Raw genomic sequence first — 24,018 nt, 5'->3', positions numbered from 1 at the left:
GACAAAACAGATTTGAACTGGCTGACATGTAGCTATTTTTAGTTTTATTTATTTCAGTGTGAATTTTTTATGTTTTGCTGGAGAAATATTAATATGGTTGATTATGGGATATTGCCTGCTTGGGGTGTTATGTGCTATATGGTATGTTACCTTTTCAAAATCTGGCCAATTCTGAATTACGAAGCATTTCTGACGCCCAAGGGTGTTAAATAAGGAATCATGAAACTATAGTTTGTAGTTTTTATGGAATCCCACAGCCCTTCCTTCAGTGATTCTGGATCGGGGCCCATACTCTATTGTCCTAAGGAGTACTATAGGTGGCTTTTTTAGCATGGGAAGTTTGGAAAATAGAGCCTTTAGCTGAATTCCTGACTGCTGATCCACAGGTTGACCATAATCACTTCTTAGAAGCTAGTTTTCCTGCTTTTAGCCTCTCCCACTCTACTTCCTCAAATCTGTCTTTGGAATAAAAAGACCATTTTTTGTCTTTTAAAAAGCTACCGTCTTGAGGTGGAGTCAAGATGGCGGTGTGGGAAGACGTGGAGTTAGCATCTCCCTACAACTAGGGTGCCTGCCAGCTGCTGGTGGGGGACTCAGACGCCCAAGGAGACGGAAGGAACCCCAAAGCGAACCGGTAGGATGTAGGTGGACTGAGGGGGGAGGAGAAGTGGAGGCCAGACAGGATCAGCACCCCTGAGGCCGGAGAGATCAGAAGTGGCAGGCGGAAGGGGCCCCCGGAAAGAGCAGGCAAGGAGTGGAGGGCGGTTGCCCCGCTCACTCAGGCACAGGGAGCCTGCTAAGCTCCCAGGCGGGTCCCCTGCTCTCCAAAGCCCCCTCCAGGCCATGTGGGTCCTTGAGAGCATAGGAAGGAGACCTGGGAGATCAGGAGAGGCAAGTGGGAGGGGCCCTCCAGGAGGAGCAAGAGAGGAGCGGAGGGCAATTGCCCTACCCACTCAAGACCAGGAAGCCTGCTGGGCTCCCAGGTGAGGTCCCCTGCCCTCTGAGACTAGAGGTGGGGGCACACCTGGGCCCCTTCTCTCCCTTGAGCCTGAGCCCCACCCCTCACAGCCCCCAGGGCCTTTTCCAGTCCTGTGGGTCCTGAGCATTGGCCCCACCCACCGCCCAAACCTCACCCCTGCTTAGGCCCTGCCCTCCACAGCCAAGGCCTTCCCCTGCCTTTTTCTTTTTCCCCTTCTCTTTTTTACTACTGTGGTATTGATGTACCTTCTGGTTGTTGATTCATCTATACTTTTATTTATTTTTATATTCTTCCTAACTTATCTATTAGTTTCCTAGTCTAATTTTATTTTTTACTTTGTTATTGTTTTTTGGTTTTTTGTATGTTTTTTGGTTTTTCTTTCTACGCCTCAGGCGGCTCGGGGGATCTTGGTTCACGAGCCCAGGGTCCGGCTGAAGCTCCTGCAGTGGGACTCCTGAGTCTGAACCACTGGACTAACAAGAGAACCTCAGACTCCAGGGAATATTCATCAGAGTGAGATCTCATGGAGTTCCTCATCTCAGCACCAAGACTCAGCTCTACCCAATAGCCTACAAACCCCAGTGTTGGAAGCCTCAGGCCAAACAACCAGTAAGACAAGAACACAATCCCACTCATAAAAGAAAAAAAAAAAGACGGAAAAAAATATGTCACAGATGAAAGAGCAAGGTAAAAACCTACAAGACCAAATAAATGAAGACGAAATAGGCAGTCCACCTGGAAAAAAATTCAGAGTAATGATAGTAAAGATGATCCAGAATCTTGGAAATAGAATGGAGGCATGGACTGAGAAAATACAAGAAATGTTTAACAAAGATCTAGACAAACTAAAGGACAAACAGAGATGAACAACACAGTAACTGAAATGAAGAATACACTAGAAGGAATCAATAACAGAATAACTGAGGCAGAAGAACGAATAAGTGAGCTGGAAGACAAAGCGGTGGAAATAACTGCAGAGGAGCAGAATAAAGAAGAAAGAATGAAAATAATTGAAGACAATCTCAGAGACCTCTGGGACAACACTAAATGCACCAACATTCTAATTATAGGGGTCCCAGAAGAAGAAGAGAAAAAAGAAAGGGTCTGAGAAAATATTTGAAGAGATTATCCTTGAAAACTTCCCTAACATGGGAAGGGAAATAGTCACCCAAGTCCAGGAAGCACAGAGAATCCCATAGAGTATAAACCCTAGGAAAAACACATCAAGACACATATTAATCAAACTAACAAAAATTAAATTCAAAGAAAAAATATTAAAAGCAGCAAGGGAAAAGCAACAAATAACGTATAAGGGAAACCCCATAAGGTTAACAGCTGATTTTTCAGCAGAAACTCTGCAGGCCAGAAGGGAGTGGCAGGAGAGAGCAGACAGCAGAAGCAAAAACTACATTCCTGCAGCCTGTGGAACAAAAACCACATTCACAAAAAGATAGACAAGATGAAAAGGTAGAGGGATATGTATCAGATGAAGGAACAAGATAAAATCCCAAATAAACAACTAAATGAAGTGGAGATAGGCAACCGTCCAGAAAAAGAATTCCAGATAACGATACTGAAGATAATCCAGGACCTTGGAAAAAGAATGGAGGCAAAGATCGAGAAGATGCAAGAAATGTTTAACGAAGACCTAGAAGAATTAAAGAACAAATAAACAGATGAAAATACAATAACAAATGAAAAATACATTAGAAGGAATCAATAGCAGAATAACTGAGGCAGAAGAACAGATAAGTGACCTGGAGGACAGAATGGTGGAATTCACTGGTGCAGAACAGAATGAAGAAAAAATAATGAAAAGAAATGAAGACAGCCTAAGAGACTTCTGGGACAACATTAAATGCAACAACATTCGCGTTATAGGGGTCCCAGAAGGAGAAGAGAGAGAGAAAGGACCTGTGAAAATATTTGAAGAGATTATAGTAGAAAACTTCCCTATCATAGGAAAGGAAATAGCCACCCAAGTCCAGGAAGCGCAGAGAGTCCCATACAGGATAAACCCAAGGAGAAACATGCCGAGACACATAATAATCAAACTGGCAAAAATTAAAGACAAAGAAAAATTATTGAAAGCAGTAAGGGAAAAATGACAAATAACATACAAGGGATCTCCCATAAGGTTAACAGCTAGCTGATTTCTCAGCAGAAACTCTACAAGCCAGAAGGGAGTGGCATGACATATTTAAAGTGATGAAAGGGAAAAAGCTACAACCAAGATTACTCTACCCAGCAAGGATCTCATTCAGATTCTATGGAGAAATCAAAACCTTTACAGACAAGCAAAAGCTAAGAGAATTCAGCACCACCAAACCAGCTCTACAACAAATGCTAAAGGAACTTCTCTAAGTGGGAAACACAAGAGAAGAAAAGGACCTACAAAAACAGACCCAAAACAATCAAGAAAATGGTAATAGGAACATACATATTGAAATTTACCTCAAACGTGAATGGATTAAATGCTCCAACCAAAAGACACAGGCTCGCTGAGTAGATCCAAAAACAAGACCCACATAAATACCGTCTACAAGAGACCCAATTCAGACCTAGGGACACATACAGACTGAAAGTGAGGGGATGGAAAAAGATATTCCATGCAAATGGAAATCAAAAGAAAGCTGGAGTAGCAATATTCATATCAGATAAAATAGACTTTAAAGAATGTTACAAGAGACGAGGAAGGACACTACATAACGATCAAGGGATCAATCCAAGAAGAAGATGTAACAGTTATAAATATATATGCACCCAACATAGGAGCACCTCAATACCGAAGGCAACTGCTAACAGCTATAAAAGAGGAAATCGACAGTAACACAATAATAGTGGGGGACTTTAACACCTCACTTACACCAATGGACAGATCATCCAAACAGAAAATTAGTAAGGAAACAAAACCTTTAAATGACACAGTAGACCAGATAGATTTAATTTGATATTTATAGGACATTCCATCCCAAAACACCTGATTACATACACTTTCTTCTCAAGTGCACATGGAACATTCTCCAGGATAGATCACATCTTGGGTCACAAATCAAGCCTCAGTAAATTTAAGAAAATTGAAATTATGTCAAGCATTTTTTCTGGCCACAACGATATGAGATTAGAAATCAATTACAGGAAAAAAGACGTAAAAAACACAAACACATGGAGGCTAAACAATACATTACTAAATAACCAAGAGATCACTGAAGAAATCAAAGAGGAAATCAAAAAATACTTAGAGACAAATGATAACGAAAACACGACGATGCAAAGCCTATGGGATGCAGCGAAAGCAGTTCTAAGAGGAAAGTTTATAGCAATACAATCCTACCTCAAGAAACAACAGACATCTCAAATAAACAATCTAATCTTATACCTAAAGGAACTAGAGAAAGAAGAACAAACAAAACCCAAAGTTAGTAGAAGGAAAGAAATCATAAAGATCAGATCAGAAATAAATGAAATAGAAAAAAGAAAACAGTAGCAAAGATCAATAAAACTAAAAGCTGATTCTTGGAGAAGATAAACAAAATTGACAAACCATTAGCCAAACTCATCAAGAAAAAGTGGGAGAGGACTCAAATCAATAAAATTAGAAATGAAAAAGGAGACATTACAAGAGACACCAGGGCAATACAAAGCATCCTAAAAGACTACTACAAGCAACTCTATGCCAAAAAAATGGACAATCTGGAAGAAATGGACAAATTCTTAGAAAGGTTTAACCTTCCAAGACTGAACCAGGAAGAAATAGAAAATATGAACAGACCAATCACAAGTAATGAAATTGAAATTGTGATTTAAAATCTTCCAGCAAATAGAAGTCCAGGACCAGATGGCTTCACAGGTGAATTCTGTCAAACATTAGAGAAGAGCTAACACCCATCCTTCTCATACTCTTCCAAAAAATTGCAGAGGAAGGAACACTCCCAAACTCATTCTGTGAGGCCACCATCACCCTGATACCAAAACCAAAGATACTACAGAAAAAGAAAATTACAGACCAATATCACTGATGAATATAGATGCAAAAATCCTCAACACAATACCAACAAACAGAATCCAACAACACATTAAAAGGATCATACACCATGATCAAATGGGATTTATCCCGGGGATGCAAGGATTCTTCAATATACGCAGATCAATCAATGTGATACACCATATTAACAAATTGAAGAATAAAAACCATATGATCATCTCGATAGATGCAGAAAAAGCTTTTCACAAAATTCAACACCCATTTATGAACAAAACTCTCCAGAAAGTGAGCATAGAGGGAACCTACCTCAACCTAATAAAGGCCATATACGACAAACCCACAGCAAATGTCATCCTCAGTGGTGAAAACCTGAAAGCATTTCCTCTAAGATCAGGAACAAAACAAGGATGTCCACTCTCACCACTATTATTCAACATACTTTTGGAAGTCCTAGCCATGGCAATCACAGAAGAAAAAGAAATAAAAGGAATACAGATTGGAAAAGAAGAAGTAAAGCTGTCACTGTTTACAGGTGACATGATACTATACATAGAGAATCCTAAAGATGGCACTAGAAAACTACTAGAGCTAATCAATGAATTTGGGAAAGTTGCAGGATACAAAATTAATGCATAGAAATCTCCTGCATTCCTATACACTAATGATGAAAAATCTGAAAGAGAAATTAAGGAAACACTGCCATTTACCACTGCAACAGAAAGAATAAAATACCTAGGAATAAACCTACCTAGGGAGACAAAACACCTGTATGCAGCAAACTATAAGACAATTATGAAAGAAATTAAAGATGATACAAACAAAAGGAGAGATATGCCATGTTCTTGGATTGGAAGACTCAATATTGTGAAAATGACTATACTACCCAAAGCAATCCACCAATTCAGTGGAGTCCCTATCAAATTACCAATGGCACTTTTTACAGAATGAGAACAAAAAATCTTAAAATTTGGCTGGAGACACAAAAGACCTCGAATAGCCAAAGCAGTCTTGAGGGGGGAAAAAAAGGAGCTGGAGGAATCAGACTCCCTGACTTCAGACTATACTACAAAGCTACAGTAATCAAGACAATATGGTACTGGCACAAAAACAGGAATATAGATTAATGGAACAGGATAGAAAGCCCAGGGATAAACCCAGCCACCTGTCGTCAACTAATCTATGACAAAGGAGGCAAGGATATACAATGGAGAAAAGACAGTCTCTTCAATAAGTGGTGCTGGGAAAACTGGACAGCTACATGTAAAAGAAATTAGAACACTCCCTAATACCATACACAAAATAAACTTAAAGTGGGTTAGAGACCTAAGTGTAAGACCAGACACTATAAAACTCTTAGAGGAAAACATAGGAACACACTCTTTGACGTACATCACAGCAAGGTCTTTTTTGATTCACCTCCTAGAGTAATGGAAATAAAAAGAAAAGTAAACAAATTGGACCTAATGAAACTTACAAGCTTTTGCACAGCAAAGGAAACTACAAACAAGACGAAAAAACAACCCTCAGAATGGGAGAAAACATTTGCAAACAAATCAACGGAGAAAGAATTAATCTCCAAAATATATAAACAGCTCATGCAGCTCAATATTAAAAGAAAAAAAAAATCCAGAAATGGGCAGAAGACCTAAATAGACATTTCTCCAAAGAAGACATACAGATGGCCAAGAAGCACATGAAAAGCTGCTCAACATCACTAATTATTAGAGAAATGCACATCAAAACTACAATGAGGTATCACCTCACACCAGTTAGAATGGGCATCATCAGAAAATCTACAAACAACAAATGCTGGAGAGGGTGTGGAGAAAAGGGAACCCTCTTGCACTGTTGGTGGGAATGTATATTGATACAGCCACTATGGAGAACAGTGTGGAGGTTCCTTAGAAAACTAAAAATAGAATTACCATTTGGCTCAGCAATTACACTACTGGGCATATACCCAGAGGAAACCATAATTGAAAAAGACACATGCACCGCAGTGTTCACTGCAGCACTATTTACAGTAGCCAGGAAGTGGAAGCAACCTAAATACCCATTGGCAGACGAATGGATAAAGAAGATGCTGTACAGGTCTTCCCTGGTGGTGCAGTGGTTGAGAGTCCGCCTGTCAATGCAGGGGACACGGGTTCGTGCCCCGGTCCGGGAAGATCCCACATGCCGCAGAGCGGCTGGGCCTGTGAGCCATGGCTGCTGAGCCTGTGCGTCTGGAGCCTGTGTTCCGCAACGGGAGAGGCCACAACAGTGAGAGGCCCGTGAACCACAAAAAAAAAAAAAAAAAAGAGAAGAGCCGGTACATATATACAATGGAATTTTACTCAGCCATAAAAAGGAAAGGATTTGGGTCATTTGTAAAGATGTGGATGAATCTAGAGACTGTCATACAGAGTGAAGTAAGTCAGAAAGAGAAAAACAAATATCGTATATTAATGCATATATGTGGAACCTAGAGAAATGGTACAGATGAACTGGTTTTCAGGGCAGAGATTGAGACACAGATGTAGAGAAAAAACGTATGGACACCAAGGGGGGAAAGTGGCAGGGGGTGACATCAAGGGGGGAAAGTGGCAGGGGGTGGTGGTGGTGTGATGAATTGGGAGATCGGGATTGACACATATACACTAATATGTGTAAAATGGATAACTAATAATAACCTTCTGTATAAAGAAAGAACTTAAATAAATTTCAAAAATAAGTATATAAATAAAAGTTTTTTTTAAAAAAAAGAAGGGAGTGGCAGGATATACTTAAACTGATGAAATAGAAAAACCTACAACCAAGATTACTCTACCCAGCAAGGATGTCATTCAGATTCGATGGAAGAGTCAAAAGCTTTTCAGACAAGCAGAAGCTAAGAGAATTCAGCACCAGCAAATCAGCTTTGCAACAAATGCTGAAGAAACTTCTCTAAGCGGGAAACACAAGAGAAGAAGAGGACCCACAAAAACAAACCGAAAACAATTAAGAAAATGGAAATAGGAACATTCATATTGACAATAACCTTGAATGCAAATGGATTAAATGCCCCAACCAAAAGACACAGACTAGCTGAATGGATACGAAAACAAGGCCCATATATATGCTGTCTGCAAGATACCCACTTCAGACCTAGGGACACATACAGACTGAAAGTGAAGGGATGGAAAAAGATATTCCATGCAAATGGAAATCAAAAGAAAGCTGGAGTACCAATACTCATATCAGATAAAATAGACTTTAAATTAAAGACAGTTACAAGAGATAAGGAGGGATACTACGTAATAATCAAAGGATCAATCTAAGAAGAAGATATAACAAGCATAAATGTTTATGCAGCCAACATAGGAGCACCTCAATACATCAGGCAAATGCTAACAACTGTGAAAGGAGAAATAGACAGTAACACAATAATAGTAGTGGATTTTAGCACCCCAGTTACACCAATGGACAGATCATCCAAACAGAAAATGAATAAGGAAACACAAGCTTTAAATGACACAATAGACCAGATCTAATTGATATTTATAGGACATTCCACCCAAAAGTGGCAGAATACACTTTCTTTTCAAGTGCACATGGAACATTCTCCAGGATAGATCACATCTTGGGTCACAAATCAAGCCTCAGTAAATTTAAGAAAATTGAAATAATATCAAGCATCTTTTCTGACCACAACACTATGAGATTGGAAATCAATTACAGGAAAAAAACTGTAAAAAACACAAATACATGGAGGCTAAACAGTGTGCTACTAAATAGCCAAGAGATCGCTGAAGAAATCAAAGAAGAAATTAAAAAATACATAGAAACAAATGACAACGAAAACACAATGACCCAAAACCTGTGGGACCCAGCAAAAGGAGTTCTAAGAGGGAAGTTTATAGCAATACAACCTCACCTCAAGAAATAAGAAAAATCTCAAGTAAACCCTACCCTTAAAATAACTGGGGAAAGAAGAACAGAGAAAACCCAAAGTCAGTAGAAGGAAAGAAATCATAAAGATCAGAGCAGAAATAAATGAAATAGAAATGAAGATAACAATAGCAAAAACCAATAAAACTAAAAGCTGGTTCTTTGAGGAGATAAACAAAATTGATAAACCCTTAGACTCGTCTAGAAAAAAAGGGAGAGGACACAAATCAATAAAATTAGAAATGAAAAAGGAGAAATCACAGCTGACATTACAGAAATACAAAGACTTATAAGAGGCTACTACAAACAACTATATGCCAATAAAATGGACAACCACGAAGAAACGGACAAATTTTTGGAAAGGTACAACTTTCCAAGACTGAACCAGGAAGAATTAGAAAATATAAACAGACCTATCACAAGTAATGAAATTGAAACCATAATTAAAAATCTTCCAACAGACAAAAGGCCAGGATCAGATGGCTTCACAGGCGAATTCTATCAAATATTTAGAAAAGACCTAACACTGATACTTCTCAAACTCTTTCAAAAAATTGCAGAGGGAGAGACACTCCCAAATTCATTCTACGAAGCCACCATCACCCTGATACCAAAACCAGAAAAAGATATCACAAAAAAAGAAAATTATAGACCAATATCCCTGGTGAACATAGATGCAAAAATCCTGAACAAAATACTAGCAAACAGAACCTAACAGCACATTAAAAGGGTCATACACCATGATCAAGTGGGATTTATCCCAGGGATGCAAGGATTCTTCAATATATGCAAATCAATCAATGTGATACACCACATTAACGAACTGAAGGATAAAAACCATATGATCATCTCAATAGATGCAGAAAAAGCTTTTGACAAAATTCAACACCCATTTATGATAAAAACTCTCCAGAAAGTGGGCAAAGAGGGAACCTACCTCAACATAATAAAAGCCATATATGACAAACCCACAGCAAGCATCATACTCAATGGTGAAAAACTGAAAGCATTTCCACTAAGATCTGGAACAATTCAAGGATGTCCACTCTCACCACTCTTATTCAACAGTTTTGTAAGTCTTAGCCACGGCAATCAGAGAAGAAAAAGAAATAAAAGGAATACAAACTGGAAAATAAGTAAAACTGCCTCTGTTTGCCGATGACATGATACTATACGTAGAAAATCCTAAAGATGCCACCAGAAAACTCCTAGAGTTAATCAGTGAATTTGGTAAGGTTGCAGGATACAAAATTAATGCACAGAAATCTCTGGCATTCTTATACACCAACAATGAAAAATGAGAGAAATTAAGGACACATTCCCATTTACCATTGCAAGAAAAAGAATAAAATACCTGGAGAATAAACCTGCCTAAGGAGGCGAAAGACTTATACTCAGAAAACTATAAGACACTGATGAAAGAAATCAAAGATGACATAAACAGATGGAGAAATAGACCATGTTCTTGGATTGGAAGAATCAATATTGTGAAAATGACTATACTATCCAAGGCAATCTACAGATTCAGTGCAATCCCTATCAAACTACCAATGGCATTCTTCACAGAATTAGAACAAAATATTTTACAATTCGTATGGAAACACAAAAGACCCTGAGAAGCCAAAGCATTCTTGAGAAAGGAAATTGCAGGGGGAGGAATCAGGCTGCCCAACTTCAAACTATACCACAAAGCTACAGTAATCAAGGCAGTATGGTACTGGCACAAAAACAAATATAGATCAGTGGTACAAGATAGAATGCCCAGATAAACCTGTGCACATATGGGCACCTAATTTACGACAAAAGAGGCAAAAACATACTGTGGAGAAAAGATAGCCTCTTCAATAAGTGGTGCTGGGAAATCTGGACAGCTGCACGTAAAAGAATGAAATGAGAACACTCCCTAACACCGTACACAAAAATAAACTCCAAATGGATTAAGGACTTAAATGTAAGACCAGGCACTATAAAACTCTTAGAGGAAAACATAGGAAAAACACTCTTTGACACAAACCACAGCAAGATCTTTTTTGACCCACCTCCTAGAGTAACGGAAATAAAAACAAACAAATGGGACTTAATTAAACTTATAAGCTTTTGCACAGCAAAGGAAACCATACACAAGACAAAAAAGAGAACCCTCAGAATGAGAGAAAATACTTGCAAATGAAACAACGGACAAAGGATTAATCTCAGAAATACACAAACAGCTCATGGAACACAATATCAAAAAAACAATCCAGTTAAAGAATGGGCGGAAGACCTCAATAGACGGTTCACCAAGAAAGACATACAGATGACCAAGAGGCATATGAAAAGATGCTCAACATCACTAATTATTAGAGAAATGCAAATCAAAACTACAATGAGGTATCACCTCACACCGGCCAGAATGGCCATTATCAAAAAATCTAGAAACAATAAATGATGGAAAGGGTGTGGTGAAAAGGGAACCCTCTTGCACTGTTGGTAGGGATGTAAATTGATACAACCACTATGAAAAACAGTATGGAGTTTCCTTAAAAAACTAAAAGTAGAACTACCATATGACCCAGCAATCCCACTACTGGGAATATATCCTGAGAAAACCATAATTCAGAAGAAGATATGTACCACAGTGTTCATTGAGGCAGTGTTAACAATAGCCAGGACATGGAAGCAATATAAATGTCCATTGACAGATGACTGGATAAAGATGTTGTACATATATGCAGTGGAATATTACTCAGCCATAAAAAGTTATTGAGTCATTTGTAGTTAGGTGGATGGACCTAGAGTCTGTCATACAGAGTGAAGTAAGTCAGAAAGAGAAAAGAGATCCCATATGCTAACAAATATATATGGAATCTAAAAAAAAAAAAAGGTACCGATGAACCTAGTTGCAGGGCAGGAATAAAGAGGTAGACATAGAAAATGGACTGGAGGACATGGGGTGAGAGGGCGAAGCTGACGCGAAGTGAGAGTAGCATCGACATATATACACTACAGAATGTAAAGTAGTTATCTGGTGGGAAGCAGCAGCATAGCAGAGGGAAATCGGCTTCCTGCTTTGCAGTTAGCTAGAGGGGTGGGATAGGGAGGATGAGAGGGAGGGGATGTGGAGACATGTGTATGCATATGGCTGATTTGCTTTGTTGTGCAACAGAAACTAACAGTATTGTGAAGCAATTATACTCCAATAAAGATCTATTAAAAAAACAAAAAAGCTACCGTCTTGAGATGGAATTTAGGAGACCTAAGTTTTAGTTGCTACTCTGCCTGCCAAGAGCTGTGCAGCCATGAGTGCATCACTTAGCTTCTCTGTGCCTCAGTTTTCTCACCATAAATGGGAGTGTCAAACTAGGTTTCAAATCACACCTGTATAGTCATATTATTATATTACTCAAAGAACAGCAGGTATTTCTAAGTGTCCGTAAGAAAATGTCCGTATTTTCTTTCTTCTTTGTGCATGATGTTATGTTGATAGAATATGTCATACTTCGTTGGAAGTATGTTCTGGCCATTAACATGGACTTAAGAGAAAAAACCTAAACAACTTATTTTTGAATAGGTGATACTTGCATTTAGTAAGAACTTAAAAAACGTGCGCATGTATATTGGAAAGAATTTTCCTTCCACCTTGAGTTCCAGTTCCTCTTTCCAAAGGCAGCCATTGTCCCCGGTTTCTTGTGTGTGCATCCAGAGATTAACTATACGTTTATTATAATATGCAACCTGAAACCTTTTTTTAGAGTATGCAGGAAAAACAGGTTAATTGCAGGGGAAAAAGTAGAAAGTGGTATGAGAGCTAAAATCCTCATCATAATAAATAGTTTATAGATGATGTTCCAAATTTATGAAAAGAGAAGCAATTAATTTTTAGAAGCATGAGGGTAAAATAGCTAAAAGAGATGAAAATGATTGCTGGGGGTGGCCTGCCATGGCCAGGATATGCAGGGTTTTTTAAAAAAAATATATCTCTTGACTCTATGTAATCTTTTGATAAAAATAAAAATTAATTTAAAAAGGAGAAAAGAAAATGTGGATAAACAAATGAAACAAAATTGCCTGGTATTGTAACCCCAGGTGTAACCAGTTTATTTTCTTCCAGTTTTGTCTATGCTTTAAAAAATAAGAAAAATTGAAAGGTATCACCCCCACCCCCAAGGAAAAAAAAAGATAAATACGTGAGGTGATGAATGTGTTAATTAACTTGGGGGAATTCTTTCACAAGGTATATCAAATCATCACATTGTACTATAAATATTGAATATCTTAACAATTTTGTCAGTTATACCTCAATAAAGCTAAAAAAAAAGAAAGCTTGAAAGAATAGTACAGCAAACACCTGTAAGCTATCACAGGTTTAACAGTTTTTAACATTTTTCCATATTTGCTTTGTATGTACTTATGTGTATGTGTGTGTGTATATATATATATATGTATATATATATAATTTTTTCTGAATCCTTTGAAACAAATTGCAGATAGGACAGTTCACCCTTAACTACTACTACTAGCTAATTATTGCTAAGCATGCATCTCTTACGAGTGACAGTGTCCTACATACCACAATACCATTATCATATGTAAGAAAATTAACACTAATTTCCTAGTATCATTTAAGTCATAATTTGAGTTTCCCCAATTGACCCCAAAATGTCTTTTATAGTTAGGGTTTTTTCTTATATGCATTTTGTTCTTTTGAACCAAGATCTAACCAGAGTTTATGCGTTACATTTGGTTATTACGTCTCTTTAGTCCAGTACCCCACCTTTATTTTCGTGACATTGAATTTTTGAAGACTGTAACAGTTGTCTTGTAGAATGCCCATATGCTCATATATATATGTGTGTGTGCATGTATATATATATATATATATATATGTAAATAATTTCTTTTTTTTGCCGCACCACACGGCATGCAGGATCTTAGTCCCCTACCAGGGATCGAACCCGTGACCTGCGCCTCCTGCAGTGGAAGCATGGAGTCTTAATCACTGCACTGCCAGGGAAGTCCCAGCACATATATTTTTTAAAACAACGAAAGTGAACTTAACACTGGACATATTTTTGAAACTTCTGTTTTTTCACTTTAAAGTATTTTATGACTGTCTTTATAAGTTCACATTTTCGTTCGTACATTCAGGAGTCTTCATAATCTGAGCTTAATATGCTTTTTCAGATTTCTGTCACTGCTCTCCAGCACCATCTTTTCCTCTCCTGAACTATCTGCCATGGTGTCCAGTCATCCTCTTTACTTTTATTCATTATCCAGCATTAGTCCAACACAATTAGCTCATATGTTTCCCTCACTTGAAATACCTTTGCTTATTTAAGTCATAGAATTTTACAATTTGTTGAGCAGTGTAAATTTTGTAGGACATAAGGCTGGCCTTCAAGTCCTAACTGTGGCCTTCAAGTCCTAACTATGTGACTGACAAGCTGTATGACTTTGATAAGTCATTTCCTTTCTGAGACTAAGTTTCCTCAGCTGTAAGATGAGGGGTCAAGTTAAATGTCATTGAATAGCCCATAATTATCAAGAGATAAATATTGTAGAAAAGTAAGTATTAGAGTTTAGAAGCAGAGGTATGTTGCTGTTGGCTGGTATGTGTCATGTATGTGATTGAATTTAAGCTGAATGGTCGTGAAGCCCAAGTAAAATAATTTATGTGAAAAGTTCTGGAAAAAAGTTATATAAATGTAATTTGTTTTAACAAACAAAACAGCAGGGTTCTTTGGGTGAGTGGGTGGGGATGTTCTGGGATGCTGATGGTGTAATTATTACAGTATTTTAAAGAGTTTCTTAGAACTTCAGGTGCCCTAATAGTACTACTTAAAACTTTAAAATTGATACTACTCAGTGCTTTCCTAGGCGAGGATAATTATGGATCTGATATCTTCTCTTGTTCTTACAGCTCTATTATCAAGTCCTAAATTTTGGAATGATTGTCTCCTCGGCACTAATGATCTGGAAGGGGTTAATGGTCATAACTGGAAGTGAAAGTCCAATTGTAGTGGTGCTCAGGTAACAGTTTTTCTTTTCAAGGCATGGAATTGCATGACATTACTTGGGAGAAAAATTGAAATGTTTAATAACTGATATATCATACCTTTAGACACTACTCTTTCCCAGAAGAGGGCCTGGAAGAAAATTTGTTAGTTTTTCTCACTTGTGAGAAATTCTAAACCTTGTTAGGCACTTTCCATTCAGATCCCAAAGGGCTCATGACTTTTCTATGAAATGTTTATGTGAGCTTTATTTTTGGCACATCCGTTAAGAAAGTATTTCAGTATACTTTATTTTCCTGAAATCCTTCTGTCTTCTTACATTCTTTACTTTGGAATATCAGGAAATTTAATTTACAAGATTTACAAGATTATATATCATCTTTACAAATTAAGAATTTTTCTACAGCATGTTTTCAGTGTCAGTATAGAAGCATCACTAATTATTTCCATGTTTCCTGCTGACCTTTAAATATCACTTCTAAATAGACTTCAGGAATTCTGAGTATATTAATGCCATCTCTTTTTTTTTTTTTTTTTTTTTGTGGTACACGGGCCTCTCACTGTTTTGGCCTCTCCCGTTGCGGAGCACAGGCTCTGGACGCGAACGCTCAGCGGCCATGGCTCACGGGCCCAGCCACTCCGCGGCATGTGGGATCTTCCCGGACCGGGGCACGAACCCGTGTCCCCTGCATTGGCAGGCGGACTCTCAACCACTGCGCCACCAGGGAAGCCCCAATGCCATCTCTTAAAGTGACAAATAGTACTGACTTTTTTTCCTCCACTGTCTTCCTTCCCTATCCTTGTACTTGTACTCTTAGGGATTTAAAAACCTAATTTAGCAATTCATTTTTGGAGAATTACCACTTGGTGATTTAATTGAATCATTGTAGTTCTGTCTTATTTGGGGCTTAATTATGTAAGCTGTCTCAAGTCTTTTCTGGAGATAATGGAGTATAACTATAAAATAAATTGAATCATTAACATTACCTAAAGTCTAGATAATAGTACATTATTCTTAACAAGATGAACTTGACGCTTTTATTGTCATACTAGGATATACTTCCAGCAACAAGTGGTTGGAAGCACTGGGTGTCCAGTATCTTACTCCTCCCTTACTCATACCCATACCCTTGGTCTGAATTTATTAGTAATCAAATGCAACTGTGATTTTAGAGATCCAATGACATGTCTGGAGTTTATTACCTGGGAAAACATTTAATGTACTATTCTAGGGGTATAGAGACTTGGGTCTCTAGCTTTTTCATTGTCAAACTACAGACTTGGGCAAGTCATTTATAGACTGAACCATAGTTTCCTCATCTATAAAATGAAGGCTAGACCTAGATGATGTCAGAAGACTTTTCCAGTTTTAAAATTATGTGGCCCTAAGTTCCCAGTCTTGAACTCAGTGGAGAGCTTCAATTTGTGAAGTGTTCAAACACTAACAGAAGGAGAAACCACACTAACTGGCACTGTAGGGAAAAGCTGTAGAGAGAAGGCCCAGGGAGGCTTCTTTTGGAGATTCTTCTGGAATTATTTCAGAGTGAGTTCTGTTCAGTGGAGATGTTTAAGTACAATCTAATGACCTTTAAACTGGGAATGATGGAGTGAAGAGGAGATTACACTAAGCACCTGTGGAACATTTTGGTGGTCCTGAAAATATCAGTTGGGGCTTAAAAGGAGTGTTTGGATAAGTTATTTGGTAGCTAGGTTATTTTTATACTAAACTTTTCTGATTGCTGGTGTGGAATAAAGAAAAAAATGAAAAGAGACCAGGTCATATTAGAAGAGAATCTGATCAAGACTGGAGGGAGTAGTCATTAGAGAAAGGTAATTTATGTGATTGGGTGTTATTTATGTGATTTCATAAAACTTCAAGGAATATAGTTTTTACCTGGAACCAAATGTGCCTCAGAGGACTCAGGCCGACTGAGAATCCACTTTTAGGACTTTTGTGAAACCACTGGGGATAAAGACAAAAATACTTTATTATATTTTATTAACTGAAGTTTCAGGGAACATTGAAAACTGATTTTTTTCCCCCTTTGTGAAGCTGAAGTCAGTTTAATTTATTTTTATTTTTATTTATTTATGGCCAAGCCGCACAGCTTGCGGGATCTTAGTTCCCCCACCAGGGATCGAACCCGGGCCCCCTGCAGTTGAAGTGCGGAGTCCTAATTGGTGGACCACCAGGGAATTCCCCAGTTTAATATATATATAAATTATTTATATATAACTTCTTATAAAATTGATCATGATTGATGTATTAAATTTAAAAGTATAGTTTAATCAGATAACAGTAAGATGTTTATCAATAATTTATTTAATTTTTTTAAAGTTTCCCCTGGTTATTTCTTTAATGATCCTCTTACCACATGCTTTTATCTGTTTTCAATTGCCATCTGTATCTGAATTTTTTTTTTTTTTTTTTTTGCGGTACCTGGGCATCTCACTGTTGTGGCCTCTCCCGTTGCGGAGCACAGGCTCCGGACGCGCAGGCTCAGCGGCCATGGCTCACGGGCCTAGCTGCTCCACGGCATGTGGCATCTTCCCGGACCAGGGCATGAACCCGTGTCCCCTGCATCGGCAGGCAGACTCTCAACCACTGTGCCACCAGGGAAGCCCTGTATCTGAATTTTTAAATCTTTTTTTTTTTTTCTAATCCAACTTTATTCCCTGAAACTACACTCTTGTTTTCATCCTACACTAACATCTCTATCTGGATGTTGACCAGGCATTTGAAACTCCACCTAATAAAAGTAAAATTCATCTCTTTTTCCCAAAAACCTGTTCTTCTTCCTCCTACTTCTGTGACTATCACGGCCATCTGCTCAGTTGCCAGTGTTAAAAACCTAGGAGTCATTCTTGATCCCCTCTTCTGTCATAGCCAGTTGGCCATCGAATTTGTTATTATCCCTCTCTCTGTTCTACCCTTTTTTAGCTGTCCTCCCTGCTGTTATTCTATTTCAAGCCCTCATTTCCTGCCTGGGCTGTTGTAACAACCTTTAAAAAAAATGCTTTTATAATCAGAAAAAAATTAATATACTTTCATTATATGAAATGTTGAAATCACAAAAAAAATCTAGATGAAACTAAGTCACCCATAGTTCTGGGATATAATCACTATTAACATTTTAGTCTCTTTTTTCATGTATATTATTTCTTACATAATTGAGGTAATTCTGTATGTGTATCCTTTTCTCAATCTTTTCCCCTTATCATTCTCCAGTGTCCATGTTTTTAATAACACTTTTAATAATTACCAAGTATTCACTTGTAAGTAATAGCCTGGACAACTGGTCTCCCAATTTACCTTCTCATCTTTTCCAGTTTACTCATCAATTCAATAAATATTTGAATGTCTTCTATGTACTCTGTAGTTTCTGAAGTGATGTTTCTTAAATGCAAATATGATAATGATACTCCCTGCTAAAATTCTAGAGTATCTCAGAAGCAGTTTAGCACAGTGAGAGTGAACCTCCTTGGTTCAAATCTTACCTTTATCATTTTTTTAATTTACAACTCTAGGCCATTCTAAGCCTCAGTCTCCTTATCTATAAAGTTGGGATAATAATAGTACCTACATCATAGAGTTGTTCTGAAGATAGCTTTAAAAAAAAAAACCTCTTAAAATTGGCACTCTGCATATAATAAGTGCTCGATAAAGATGAGTCATTCACCCAGAACAACTCAGCTTTTATCTGTTTCATTTATATCATTTTCAAGCAAGGTTTTATTTGAACAAAGGATGTCACTGATTTTAAAAAAGAGCCAAAATAAAAACTTGAAAATTTCATGTCTAGAATACCTTCTGTAATATTTTCACCAAACACATGTTCTATCTTTTGTCTGAACACCTTCTGAGAAAGGGAACTCGTTGCCCCAAGAGGAACCTAAACAAAACTTTTAAGAATAAACATGTACTGAAAATTCATATTTCTAGTGGTTCCCGAATTTTGCTCATATTAGAATCACTTGGGATCTTTACAGAATACTGAGGCCTGCTTCTCTCATCCACAGACATTCTGATTTAAGTGGTTTGAGATATGACCTGAGCGTGGGGATTTTTAAGTTTCCCAGGTGATTCTTGTGTGCACCAAAGTTTGGGAACCACTGCCATATTCCCTTATGTATGTAGAGGGACCAGAGTCTTTAAACAGAAGTGTTTGGACTTTGTCATTTTTGCTGTATTGAATTTTATTCCTTGTCTTCTATTTTTTCTTACTAAATTTATTGTTAATGAAAACTGGAGCTTGAGTTTCTGAAAACAATACTGATGGGCTACTTCTTTATAGAAAGAAAAGTTTCATTAGTTAGTGCAAATATCTTAGGACCTTTGAAGAACTTGGTATAAGGTAGAACAGGTGAAAGGTAAGAAGACACTCTAGAAGTTTGTCATCAGTAATTACCATGGAATTGAATTCTTTGCTTGTTTCTGAAATTCTTAGGCAAAAATCTCTGCTCTTGTCCTTGATTTTGTTTCTTGTTTCTCTTTTTTAAATAAATAAATTGATAGCACAAGCATTATCTCTGTCGCTGACTGTTCTTTGACTTGAGCTGTTTTTCCTTCTTGTTGGGTTGAAACCATAAGGTCATCTTGGTCTGTATCTTTATAAATGTCAGGAAAAGATGATCCAGTTCTCATCTGAATATCTTTAGCATTTTCAGATGAAGTGAGAATAAGGACAGTGATTATAAAGTTCACTCTTTTATATTGTTTGTCACTTGAAATTTTAAAAGGTTAAAGAATTAGTAACATTGCCCTTTTCAAAATTTAAGCTCCTTTGAATAGTAATGGTTGAAATGGAACTAGTTATGAAGGCTATTAACTAAAGGAAACCTGTAGTATAACTAGTCTGAGGAAACCATATTTGGAGGACAATACACATTTTACGTTGATATATTTGTTAAGATATTAAGTATATTCCAAAGGTGATACTTCTAATTGTTTGTTGCATATCTAACTTTGAAAGTAAATTTAATCTCAGGCTTTCTTTTGCTATTATATTCTTCTTTCCCTCCCAGTGGCAGCATGGAACCTGCATTTCATAGAGGAGATCTTCTCTTTCTAACAAATCGAGTTGAAGATCCCATACGAGTGGGAGAAATTGTTGTTTTTAGGATAGAAGGAAGAGAGATTCCTATAGTTCACCGAGTCTTGAAGATTCATGAAAAGTATGTGCAAACTATATCTTCTCTATTTTAAAACATTTTTATGTTTTAGTGTTTGCAGCATTTAATTTTGATAGCCTAAAGATTAAGAAAGAGTGGGGAACTCCTAGGTCCTTCTTCCAGTCCATTTTTATGAATGTCTGAAGGTTTGGTGAACATTTGGAAGACTAAATACTTATTTAGTAATTCATTTTTCCCTGAAGGCTTTTCTGGAGGGTTTTCTTGGTTCCCTTCCACTTCCCAACCAGATCAGTAACCCTGTTTGTATATAGCCCCAGAAAAAACATGACATAAAGGTTGATCCCAAATAGAATCTTCTGATATAATGGACAAGGTAGCCCTAGCCTTTCAAAAACAAACCTTTAAGGCAATCTCACAGATATTTTAAATAAGAATAAGTTTGTCAACTTTTTCAAATTCCAAAGAAAATTTCTGAAATCTAAGTTATTCTTGTAAATATAGACTCTTGCGTTTTAGAATTGAAAAGTGTATATGTAAAACCTTGAGAATCCCCTGGTGTGGAGGAGGGACATAACAATGAGCAAAAAATGTCACCTCTCTGGGTCTCAGTTTCCCTGTCTGTAGTAGAAAGAGGTTCAGGAAGATGAACTATAAGATCTCTGGGTTCAATATTTTAAGATAACTTCAAATGGAGTATAATCTGTAAAAATTTTGGATCCCTCTGTTGTACACCTGAAAACTAATATAATATTGTAAATCGACTATACCTCAATAAAAAATAATAATAAAGTATGCAGAAGAAAAAAAAAAAGATCTCTGGGCTCTAAGCCTATGCTTCCCTGTGCAGCTACATATTCCTCACCCCCTCATTCCAAGTCTATAATATTTCTAGTTAAGGAAAACTTTCAGAAGGAAGGAAAGAAAGAAATGAAGGAAAAGGGAGTGTCCTGGAGGACATACAGAGGGAAGTAAAACAGTGGGAGTGATGTAGGTTCTTGAGTATGAGGAAGCCCTAAATAGATACTACCTCATGTTTACCACCCTCTCAAGTAGTTTACATTCTCCACTTCTAGAAGAGGGAATTGACAACTGTTTTTTTGAAAAATCCCTGTAAACATTCTAGCTTAGAAGAGTTCTTTCTTCACTGATAAAATAAAGATCTTGGGCTTCCCTGGTGGTGCAGTGGTTGAGAGTCCGCTTGCCGATGCAGGGGACGTGGGTTCGTGCCCCGGCCCAGGAAGATCCCACGTGCTGTGGAGCGGCTGGGCCCGTGAGCCATGGCCGCTGAGCCTGCATGTCTGGAGCCTGTGCTCCGCAACGGGAGAGGCCACAGCAGTGAGAGGCCCGCGTACTGCAAAAAAAATAAATCAATAAATCAATAAAATAAATAAAGACCTCACTGCTCTCTTTTTTCCATACTTAAGTATATTGGAAGATTATAATTTTTATATTGCATTCTATTAGTGACTAGGAAGGAATAACTTAGTTTTCTTTAATTTTACTTTTATTTATTGTGAAGGTTTATTCAGTACAGTTAGTGTTTTCCACATTCTCAAAGTATATTTGTGTTGTTTGTTCTCAGCACTACCTGTTGTGAACAAATCAAAACCAACTTTCCCCTGAATTTATCAGAAAAAAATCACGCCCTGCTTTGGGTAGAGCAGAAGTTGTCCATTTTTATGTGTGATCCTTTGACATTGAGTTATTTATTTATTTATTTTAGAATAGGTATTTATTTATTTATTTATTTATTTTTGGCTGCGTTGGGTCTTCGTTGCTGCACACGGGCTTTCTCTAGTTGCAGCGAGTGGGAGCTACTCTTCGTTGCGGTGCACGTGCTTCTCATTGCGGTGGCTTCTCTTGTTGTGGAACACCAGCTCTAGGCGCACAGGCTTCAGTAGTTGTGGCAGGTGAGCTCAGTAGTTGTGGCTCGCGGGCTCTAGAGCGCAGGCTCAGTAGTTGTGGTGAACGGGCTTAGTTGCTCTGTGGCATGTGGGATCTTCCCAGACCAGGGCTCAAACCCGTGTCCCCTGCAATGGCAGGTGGATTCTTAACCACTGTGCCACCAGGGAAGTCCCAAGTTTTTTATTTTAAAACAGTTATCTTGTTTCAGGACAGGCTCACTGACAGATATATCAATTACAGATTCCTTAAATTTAACAGAATTGTGAACATTTTAAACTGTATGGTGTTTGTAATCTGACGATATTGGTCATTTACTTTAAACATTTGAGATGCCTTCAATTAGCAGGCCTGTTTAAATAACAGATCCTATTAATCTTCTGAAGTTTCAAATTTCCTTTTTTGGGGTGGGGGAAAGACTAAAATACCTGATTGTAATAATCATTTGACTTAATAGTATTAACATTGTTCTTAAATATGGGACCAAATGACAACCAAAATGGATTAGGTTTTTTTTTTTTTTTTTTTTTTTTTTTTGCGGTATGCGGGCGTCTCACTGTTGTGGCCTCTCCCATTGCGGAGCACAGGCTCCAGACACGCAGGCTCAGCGGCCGTGGCTCATAGGCCCAGCCGCTCCGCGGCATGTGGGATCTTCCCGGACCGGGACACGAACCCGTGTCCCCTGCATTGGCAGGCAGACTCTCAACCACTGTGCCACCAGGGAAGCCCTGGATTAAATTTTTGTAGTAAATGTGTCCTGAACGTTTTCAAGCTGGTTTTTGCACTGTTAACACGTTTCTGTCATCTGAACCTTGTTTTAAGAAATGAAATCCTGAGCTTTTAGAATAGAGGTAGAAAAAAAAAAAAGAATAGAGGTAGGAATTGTTCAGCTAACCTCTCTCTTGTCTCATTCCTCCTTCTCCATCTACTTTTTTTAAATATAAATTTGTTTATTTATTTATTTTTGGCTGTGTTGGATCTTCGTTTCTGTGTGAGGGCTTTCTCTAGTTGCAGCGAGCGGGGGCCACTCTTCATAGCGGTGTGCGGGCCTCTCACTATCATGGTCTCTCTTGTTGTGGAGCACAAGCTCCAGACGTGCAGGCTCAGTAGTTGTGGCTCATGGGCCTAGTTGCTCTGTGGCATGTGGGATCTTCCCAGACCAGGGCTCAAACCTGTGTCCCCTGCATCGGCAGGCAAATTCTCAACCACTGTGCCACCAGGGAAGCCCTACTCTTTTTTCTAATAAATTTTACTTATTTATTTAATTTTTTTTTTTTTTTTTGGAACCTGGACAGGGACTTGAACCCTGGGCCCTCAGATTAAAAGTTCCATCTGCTTCTTATGTAAATTTGTAAATATAACATAAAACTTTTTTTTCATATATTGAATCTCCATCTTATGAACATTCTTATTACATTATTATTCATACACATGATGCTGTGTGAAATTGGAAAATACAAAATTGCCTGTAATCCTAGCATCCAGAGACAAAATGTTAAGTTGGGGGTCATTTTCTTTTTGTCTTATAAACATACGTTTTCCTCCCCGTGCAACACTGGGATCTGCTCAATAACTACATTTTTTTTTTAACATCTTTATTGGAGTATAATTGCTTTACAATGTTGTGTTAGTTTTTGCTGTATAACAAAGTGAATCACCTATATGTATACATATATCCCCATATCCCCTCCCTCTTGCACCTCCCTCCCACCCTCCTATCCCATCCCTATAGGTGATCACAAAGCACTGAGCTGATCTCCCTGTGCTATGCAGCTGCTTCCCCCTAGCTATCTATTTTACATTTGGTAGTGTATATATGTCAATTCTATTCTCTCACTTCATCCCAGCTTACCCTTCCCCGTCCCCGTGTCCTCAAGTCCATTCTCTATGTCTGCATCTTTATTCCTGTCCTGCCCCTAGCTGCATCAGAACCATTTTATTTTTTGGTTCCATATATATGTGTTAGCGTACGGTATTTGTTTTTCTTTCTGACTTACTTCACTCTGTATGACAGACTCTAGGTCCATCCACCTCACTACAAATAACTCAATTTTGTTTCTTTTTATGGCTGAGTAATATTCTGTTGTATATATGTGCCACATCTTCTTTATCCATTA

The 24,018-nt window shown here is 37.9% G+C and overlaps 1 protein-coding gene across 4 annotated transcripts in view; it reads left to right on the top strand.

Moving 5' to 3' along the window:
- The window catches only part of SEC11A (SEC11 homolog A, signal peptidase complex subunit), a 56,518-nt gene that overhangs the window by 18,903 nt on the left and 13,597 nt on the right, over positions 1-24,018 (top strand). Inside the window, exons 2-3 of one of the 4 annotated variants that reach the window (XM_065870951.1) lie at positions 14,773-14,882; positions 19,892-20,041. In XM_065870951.1, coding sequence (XP_065727023.1) covers positions 14,773-14,882; positions 19,892-20,041 — 260 coding nt within the window. Of the gene's footprint in view, positions 1-14,772; positions 14,883-19,891; positions 20,042-24,018 lie in introns of those variants that run through there. The other 3 variants (XM_065870953.1, XM_065870952.1, XM_065870954.1) reach the window with 3 other exon arrangements.

This window comes from Phocoena phocoena, chromosome 2, assembly GCF_963924675.1.
Source record: "Phocoena phocoena chromosome 2, mPhoPho1.1, whole genome shotgun sequence".
Lineage (NCBI taxonomy): Eukaryota > Metazoa > Chordata > Mammalia > Artiodactyla > Phocoenidae > Phocoena > Phocoena phocoena.
The sequence above is the reverse complement of the archived record's forward strand: the minus strand, read 5'-3'. Positions and strand labels throughout refer to the sequence as shown.